This window comes from Myotis davidii, unplaced genomic scaffold (genome assembly GCF_000327345.1).
Source record: "Myotis davidii unplaced genomic scaffold, ASM32734v1 scaffold402, whole genome shotgun sequence".
Taxonomy (NCBI): domain Eukaryota; kingdom Metazoa; phylum Chordata; class Mammalia; order Chiroptera; family Vespertilionidae; genus Myotis; species Myotis davidii.
In genome coordinates, this window is record NW_006293393.1 from 830,615 (window position 1) to 839,768 (window position 9,154).

Below are 9,154 nucleotides of genomic sequence, written 5' to 3' on the forward strand. Positions count from 1 at the left end.
CTATTCAAGGGCCTCAGGGCAAAAGGAAGGCTTGGAGGCGGTCTGGCCACGTCAGGAGTGATAAACGTACAGTTCCTATTAACGCACAGAGGTGATGGACCATGAATAGGGAGCAAGCTGGCTGGGCACCTCCTTTCTCTCTGCTATGGGGCCTGACAATGCCTGTCTGTCTCGGTTTCCAGCCATTTGTAAAGACCTCAGAGCTTCCACGGCCTCCTGGGCAGAGCGGCGGGGAGGAGGCTGGGAGCAAGGAGTCATTCATCACTGTCAGGAGATGTGCTGCACACAGCAGGCAGCCTTTCTTCCCTGCTGCTCCTGCAGCTAGAGCTGCAGATCCTGAAAAGATGCAGAACATGCACATCGCAAATAAACATTCATCATCTGGGCCCTGGGCCCCGAGAGGCCCCTCCCACAGGAGGCCCAGCGGCTCTGACTTCAGCTCCAGGAACTTGGAAGGGGCGTGGGGGTGGGGGGACATTTTGGGCGCCTGATCTCTGACCCAGCCAATCCCCATCCGGACAATCTGTTCAGGTTTTGGAGTAAAAATTCTCTAAAATGACCTCCACGCCCCTCCTTCCTCTACAAAGTCAGATCCCCAGATTGCTGCCAAGGTAGCTCATAATCATTAAATTATGAAAATACAAGTGGCCGGGAGGAAATTAATGCCAGGTTAACTGCAGAAAGGCCTGCTTTCTGGTGAAGTCATTATAAAATTAAAATGTGTTATTTCTCTGGTGAGTCTGAAAAGCCTCCCCAAGGCCTGTGGCTGCACAGCAGGCCCGGATTCGCACGGCGCGGGGCGGGGCAGCCCTCCCGCGCCCAGCACTGCCAGGCAGAGGCACCCGCAGGTGCGTTCCCAAAGATCGGGCTAGAAGTGATTAACGACAACAAGAGGGAAAGGGACAGGGTATGAATTTTCCAATTACTCTCTAAAACTCAAGAGTCAAGCTGCTAGAAAACGCAGGCTTTCCCAGTCAGACTAATAATGCTGAGCTAATTAGACCCACAGGCATGGCCAACATATAAATTCAGGTCCAAAAGAGGGACACTATCCCTTTAAAAACTGCCTGGGGACCCGGGGAGAAGCTAATGAGGACCGTCAGTTGGGGCTGCTTTATCCGGTGGCCCTCTGGAGGGCACAGCCTGGGGCTTCTGTAACAGGGCTTCTGTGCTTGATTCAATAAATCAATTTCTATTAAATGCGGTGCGGCCCTGGCGCTGGCTTCATAAAGCACCCACGTCCCTGCAGCCTGCCTGGCAGCGTGGTCAGCGGGCGCTGAAAAGAGCAATAAAGAGCAAGATGGAAGCTGGATCCGCAATATTTATAAAGCTCGACCCAGCAGCTCCAGACCACGCTCGGCACTGCCTCCAGAGAGCTGCTCTTCAGAAAAATGTCTGGATTGTCGGTGAGCAGCCCGACGCCCTGGGCTGTGGCTCTCCCCCCGGAGCTGGGCTCCAGGCTCAGTCAAGAAGAAAGGTCACCCCACACAGAATGGGAGTGAAGCTGCTTCCTCACCCAATCCTCAGGGTCTGAGATGCTCCCCAAGAAGTAACAGGGGGAGCAGGAGGAAGGGAAGTGCCGAGGGCTGGGGGAGAGGGGCATTGCTGACCAGGGCCAATGAAGTGGGTCTTCCCGCTGACCCATGAGTGACCACTGGAGACGAATCATCCCTAAACACAGGACTGATGCCCCTGAACATCTGAGAAGTGGTCACTCCATCCCCCGGTGACTCCGCGTCCAGCAGAACTCCTCTCGTATTTCAGACCTTCAGTTCAACTCCAAGCTTCTCTATGACGTCGGCCCTAATCCCAACCTCTCTCTTAAAAGGGGGGGGAGGGGCAGAGGGCAGAAGCCAGAGAATGTGGCCACACGACATTCTCCATGGTGGTGCTCAGCTGTCCTTTTTTAAAAAAAAAATCCTCACCAGAGGACATGTTAGAGAGAGAGAGAGAGAGAGAGAGAGAGAACATCGATCAGTTGCCTTTCGTATGTGCCCTGACCTGACTGGGGATAGAACTGAAACCTTTTGGTATAAGGGACGATGCTCCAACCAGCTGATCCACCCAGCCAGGGCAGTTGTCCTTTCATTTCTTTTTAAAAACAACCTCTTTGCCGTTGGGATGTTTAGTTACAGCCGGCTCCGTGCACCGTCCTCCAGCCCACCTAGACCCACACCCTTGTGTTATCTCGGTTGAACTTGTTGGGGTGAAGGACGCGGCCTGTACCGCACTGTCCACGCCAGGGGCCACATGTGCCTGCTGGGCAGCGGAGACGGGGCCAGCACAACGGGAAAGGAATTTGTTATCCAACTGTAACTCAGAAGGCCACATGTGGCGAGTGGCTACGGTGCTAGAGCGCACACAGAGCAGAACAGGTTCCCTGTGCTGAACGGAAAAAATCGTAGTTGACCCCACTCTGCTCCCAGTGGAAAATCCTGATTTGCTCATAGTTTTCAGGGAAACGCAGGAGGGAAAATTACCCTGCTGTGTCATCAAGTTAGACTCATAAAGAGCAAGGGCTGCAAGGGATAAAAACGGAAGGTCATCCTCTGTGGAATCTGCCTACGGGAAGCTGTCTTTCCCCGGAAGCCCCGAAAGGCAGAGCCCAGCCCGCCCCCCACCCGCCGCAGAGGGCAGCAGCAAGGGGCAAAGGAAGCATTTGACAAAGAAATGAGAGACGGAGGCAGGGACTTGCCCAAGGCCCCAGAATCTCGGCAGAGCAAGGACCAGCACGGGCAGCCTGCCTCCCATAGCTGTGAGCTGGTGAGAAGCCAGGCCATCTCGAGTTACGGTCCCGCCTGTCCCCCGGAATAAGACCATCATAGATGCTGGAAAGGCTCTGCTTAGAGAAAGAATTCTGGTGTGCGTTACTCATAACCAGAACCATCTGGAAGCAATCTCGCGTTCACACGATGGACTTCTCTTCCTCTTTGGCCCTCGCTCGCTCTATAAATCCCATCAGCCCAGGAACAGCTGCCGGAGCTGCTGGCCCGAAGCCAGGGGTGAAGAAGCTACAGCCCTCCCCCCGCCCCCACTTGCTCCTCGCCCCATGTGGCTGGACAAAGAGCACCAAGAACACTGATTTTACACAAGAGCAAAATCCCCGGCAGGCGCAGAAGCGGGGACCTGCAGCCACAAGGCCAGCTCCGAGAAACTGTTGTTTCAACTCCCTCACACAGATGCTTGCCAGCCAATTATGGCCTGAGCGGGCTCCGAGGGCTGCGGGTGGGGACACAGACCTCAGTCCAGCCCGCGTGCATGGTGCTGCCATTGCAGCGCAGGCACAAAGGGCCGGGGAGGAGGGGCGCTGGCTGGCGTTGAGTCCAAGGCCGGATTCTGGCCCCAGGACCCATGACACCAGGCACAGAAGGTGAGAGCTGGGCCGCATCAGGGACGCACTCGGCGCTGGGGGTTCTGGGAAGAATATGCCTTTATAAATCACACCACTGGGCAAACTCTCTGAGGAGCGGCAGAAGGAGAGCTGGGGGAGCCAGGGAAGAGACTGATTTCATTAGGAAGGTCCTGGTGACAATAAACTCTTGTCCTCAGTACAATCTGGGCCTGCCGAGTGGGTCCACAGTCTCCGAGAAAGAGCCAGGGTGGGAGAGAAAGGATGCCCGCCAGGAGGCAACAGACTCATCCTTAATGATGAGACAAGGCTTCCCCGAGCTGACAGCCTCTCCACACTCCCTCCCGCTGCAGACACACCGCGGACGGAAGCGGCACGGTGCCCCTCTAACGAGAGCAGGAGTTTTCCTAAGCATCGCAGAGCTGGTTCTTTGGGGATCTTTCCCACCATCGCACCCAACATCACACACAGGTCCTCAGTGATGAGTGTGAAGCATGGTGTTTCAATCTGGCCAATGGTCTACTGGGTCAGAGTGAGACGAGAAAACTTACTGCTCCCCAGATGCTTCGTCTCACCCTCTCGAAGCCTGGTGGGTAGAGGTCCCCTGCTCAAATTTATGCCCCAGCTCAAAAGGGGATGATGATGTCTAGTCTCACCCTGGAGAGAAGCTAACCGGTGCACTGGATCAGAAAGAGCCTGAACTAGTGTCAGAGACCTGGGTTCTAGTCCCTGTTGTGACACTTGCGCGTTGGTGGAAGCCGAGAAAATGGCCTACTCCCTCTGGGCCTCCATTTGCTCAACTGCAAAATGGGAACAGGGAGGAGGAGCCACTCAGCATCTGGCAGCATCTGGCACAACGCACAGTCGGCCCTCTGCACCTGCGGGCTCCCCGCTGCACAACGGTGTCCAGTCTGCAGTCAGTTGCACCCGTGGCTGAGAAACCAGGGGAGGCAGAGGGCCCACTGAATATTCCTTGGAAAAACCTGCCTGGAAGTGGATCTGCACAGTTCAGACCCGTGTTGTTCAGGGGCCGACTCTAATTTAAAGCTTTGATGGGGAGGAAAAGCTACCAGTCCTCATCTCCTTTTCCATGGAATTGTCGGCTCAGAAAGCCAGCAAATTGTGGTCCCGTGTTTTTAAGTCCCAATAACTAATGGCTAGACCTGAGGTTTTCCTTTAGAGGCTAAAACGTTTTCAAAGGGATTCATTAAAGTTGGGAGAGGGAGTTTACATACGCAGTGGTCTAAATTGGTTTTAAACTCCCCAACTTCTTCCAACAAAGATGTGAAGCGCTCTCCTTTGCCTTAAACATCATTTTCAAATCAAAAGTAAACACAGGTAGGAAGTCGTGCAAAGATGTGCGTACATCTCTGCTCACAGGCAAAGCTGGGAGGCAAAGCCACGTAGGGAGGGAATGACGCTGAAACGAACCCACAGATCTGGTCTGAGGAAGCATTCTCAGTCTTGGCTCCTCAGTGATAAAGTGTGTGTGTGTGCACGTGTGTGTGCACGTGTGTGTTGAACCCACAGATCCGGTCTGAGGAAGCATTCTCAGTCCTGGCTCCTCAGTGATAAAGTGTGTGTGTGTGTGTGTGTGTGTGTGTGTGTGTGTGTGTGTGTTTAAAAGACAGAGGGCATATAAACTTGGATATAATCTACATTCAAAAAACTATGAAATGGAGGTAACCTTTAGCCATTTGTTCACCAAGTTGGTTTTGGCTGCTTAGGTGTCATTTGCCTCGCTGGCCTGGAAAGAACATACAGACAGCCTCGCCTCAAGTTCAACATGTTTCACATGAAAGCTCCTCATTCCTACCCTTCTACCCACTGACCGTCCACAATGTCCACCTGTCCCCACTGTCCCCCTCCACTCTGTCCATTACACCCCTTTCTTCCTTCCATCCAGTAAGTACTAGCTTCCTGTCCGCTATGTGCCAGGCACAGGACATGGTGCTCCCCTCAGGGCGCTTATCGACTACGTGAAGAGGCATATTTAAACAGATCATTGAAATAATTCATGATTTACCTCTTACATGCATGGCTTATATCTGGCCCATATGATCTAGCTTCCTGTTCCTTTCCTTTCCGTGACTATTTTCTGCTTCCATCCCTCTATTTGGCCCTCGGGACCTCACACCTCCAGTTCTGATTTGTTCCCCTGGGTATCTCTATCTGCTTTCTCTCCTAGTCCCCTTCACACTCCTCTTAGAACCACTTTCCAAAAGTGGTGCTTTCATCTTTCCTTCTTCTCAGAAACACACAAGAGTAACCTACTGCCTCCTCCAGTACACCCCAAGCTCTCTGCCTGGCTCCCTCACCCTCGACCATGTTCCCTCAGTGCCAGAGCAGTTGGCCATTTTGCTTGCTGTCTCTTAGATTGACGCTTTCATTTACGCATTTACAATCGCGTGGTTCTTGACTCGGGATGCCTTTCCTTTCTTTGTTCCAAATTCTGCAAATTCCAGACCAAACCCTGCCGTGCTATTCTGAACCCGAGTAACCCTCACCTTCAACTTTTCTATGAGTGCTGAATTTGCTGACTGGATAGAAATGAATTAACAAAGAACACCCAGTTGGTTTAGGGCAGTGATACTCAATCTTTTTTTTTATCTCATGGCACGCAGAAACTAATTACTAAATTTTACAGCACACTAAAATATGTATTTCTTGCAAGTCTGACAGAAAATAGGTATAATTTTGATTCATTCACACCAGATGGCTATTGTGTTGGCTGCTGTCATTTTTTTATTTGACAATCTGAGGGAAAAGAGGTCAGTGCTCCTGACCAAATAGCCAGGTACTGCATGTTTCCCTCCCTTAATCCTCACCTAAGGATATGTTTGAGAGGGGGAGGGGGTGGTTGGGGGGGAGAGAAAGAGAGAGAGAGAATATGAGAGAGAGAGAGAGAGATGTGAGAGAGGAACATTGATCAGTTGCCTCCCATATGCACCCCGACCGGGGATCAAATCTGCAACCTAGGTATGTGCTCTGCCGGGGAATTGGACCCACAGTGCATGGTGTATGGGACGACAGTGCAACCGAGCCGCCAGCCAGGGCAGGTATTGCATGTTTTCAAAATCCACCAGTTGAAAATCGTTGGGTTAGGGTAATGAATCTGGGGCACCAAATCTCCAAAACTGAGAGCTGCAAATACAGTGGACCTTTTCTGATTAATACGTGCATGTTTAGGAGTAAGTATTTTAGGCTTTGTGGGTCATATGGTGTCTGTTGCAACTACTCAACTACGCTGATGCAGTGTAGCCAAAGATCAAACATACAGTGCTGAACACGGCTGCACTAAAATTATTTATAGAAAGGGCCCGCGGGTAAAATTTGGCTTTTGAGCCACAATTTGTTAACCCTGTTGTAGAAGAAGAAGAGTGGATACTGGTGAGGATGTCCTCTTTTGGATGGGAAAGTACAAGAGGAAGCATCCCTTGGATCAGCCCCTTATCTTCCCTGTCACTCCACTGCTCCGCTGAGACAGTATGTGCCCTCGGAGAAGATTCCCAGCCTGGAAGTCATCACCATGGGAACTGCGGCTGTGACCATCTGTTACAGCTATTTTGGTCAACGAAGAAGAGATATCGGAATCTACTTCTTCGCCTGAGTTGGAGATACGGCGAGGTCAGAGTTGCCGGTCTCTTTCTCCAGTTATCCTCCAGGCGGGCATGAGGCTTACTGGTCAGGAACACAGGGCCCAAGGGCAAATCTTCACCCATTTGTCTCCGTGCCCGGCACTGCTCTCTCATTTAATCCTTCCACCAACCCTCGTACCTGTAAGTACTTGATCAGCCTATTTATTTTTCCGATGGAAGAAATCGATGAGGTTCCTAGTCACCGTTGGCCTGATCCACAACAGAATTGGTCTTATGCTTAGCAAGGTGTGTTTGGAGAGTGAGATGCCCCCTGCCAAGATTTCGTATTTCAATTTGGATGTGATGAAATAATGAGGGTAAATCATTACTTCTGGTCCTTACAATGACCCTTCAAAGATACCCATGGCAAACGGGGCTCGTAGGGATGAAGTAGTTTATGCAACTTTGCCCATTTGGAAAGGTCTGAGCTAAGGTTCCATCCAAGGATAATGACTGGCCCAATAAACCTCTGGTCCAATCCTTCGAGCCCCTGACCTAAAAAACCAAGTTCAATGTGTTTCAAAAGCCCCCAAATGCTTGCTCTGTGCAAAGTGAGGAACTTTGTCACCTCTGTGGGGTCTAGTGTCCCCGAGGAGAACCTCAGAGAAGCAGGCAGGCCAACCAGCCCTGAGATGTGGGAACTGGACCCGGGCGCAGAGCAGAGGCAGCGTCGCCCTTTCCCTGACCACGCCCGGGTCGCGGGGCACCTCCTGATCCAAACTGTGTGTGTGGCCGGTTATGGCGCTGACGCTGCCTTCTCACGCCCTGGCGGTGGCGGAGGGAGGCGGGCTCTTACCAGCCGGTCATGTTAAAGTCCCTGTAGAGCATCTTCTTCCCCAGCTCCTTCCTCTGCACTCTCCTTGGAAACTCCAAATGTGTGAACTCGTTTCCCAGCAAGTGAGGCTGCAGGAACGCCTAAGAGCAGCAAGAAAGAAAACACACACACGCACAGATTTAGAAGAAAAAACGAGACTCAAGGATGTTTTGCAAATCGAGACGGGCCATACATATTTCAAATACACACACACACAAAATAGTTCCCAAATTTTAAGGAAAATAGATTTAAGAATCTCAGTGCAAATAAAAATCACCCACTTAGCCGAAACCGGTTTGGCTCAGTGGATAGAGCGTCGGCCTGCGGACTGAAGGGTCCCAGGTTCGATTCCGGTCAAGGGCATGTACCTGGGTTGCGGGCACTTCCCCAGTGGGGGATGTGCAGGAGGCAGCTAATCGATGTTTCTCTCTCATCGATGTTTCTAACTCTCTATCTCTCTCCCTTCCTCTCTGTAAAAAATCAATAAAAATATATTTAAAAAAAATCACCCACTTAATTTATTAAGGGCTGTAACGTTTTCATTTGATGTGAAGAATTAATTGTAAGAGAAGACATGTATGGACTGCCAGCGTTGTCAGGAAAAGAGACTGTTTCTCCCAAGGTTCGCTTTTTCATTCAAATCCAGGATGGGTTCCCTTTCCCGCTGGCATGCTGGCGAGGCCAGAGAGCCCCCCTCACTCCTTCCACCTGCCCCAGGCTTTCTCTGCTGTCCTCTCCCACACACTCCTGGGTCCCAGGCCGGGCCTTTAAAACCCGTGAGTCTCTTGGCCAAACCGGTTTGGCTCAGTGGATAGAGCATCAGCCTGTGGACTGAAGGGTCCCAGGTTCGATTCCGGTCAAGGGCATGTACCTTGGTTGCAGGCACATCCCCAGTGGGGGGTGTGCAGGAGGTAGCTGATCGGTGTTTCTGACTCTAACCCTCTCCCTTCCTCTCTATAAAAAATCAATAAGATATATTTAAAAAAACAAAACAAAACAAAACCCGCGAGTCTCCACCTCAGCACAACGGCCAGAGCGAGCGGGCTGGGCTGGACGCCCTCGCTTCAGCTCTGCAGTCATGTGATAGTGTCATTGGAAGACGGTTCCAGAGCAGATGGCTTCCTCCCCTCCCCCAGATCCCCGTTCACACTACAAAAGTATTGAGCAAACAGCTACTTAGGGAACTGCTTTGAAACAATAAACAGTCTCATTGTCAGGTTCAAATTCAGGTCCAGCTCTCCAAAACACGAAACGCTGCAGTGTGAACTCGGCTCCGGGAGCCACCCGGGCTGCCCCACCCTCCCGCACCCCTGGGAGCAGCATCGTGGCGAAGTGAGTCTTCCTCTCTATCTG

General features: G+C 51.7%; 1 protein-coding gene across 1 annotated transcript in view; it reads right to left on the reverse strand.

Annotated features, from left to right (window-relative positions):
- Window positions 1-9,154, reverse strand: part of PPM1H (protein phosphatase, Mg2+/Mn2+ dependent 1H) — a gene marked incomplete at its 5' end in the record, with an annotated part of 267,569 nt that overhangs the window by 58,922 nt on the left and 199,493 nt on the right. The window contains one exon of the mRNA XM_015566131.1: window positions 7,784-7,902. Within this exon, the coding sequence (XP_015421617.1) occupies window positions 7,784-7,902 (119 nt within the window). The remainder of the gene's footprint in view (window positions 1-7,783; window positions 7,903-9,154) is intronic.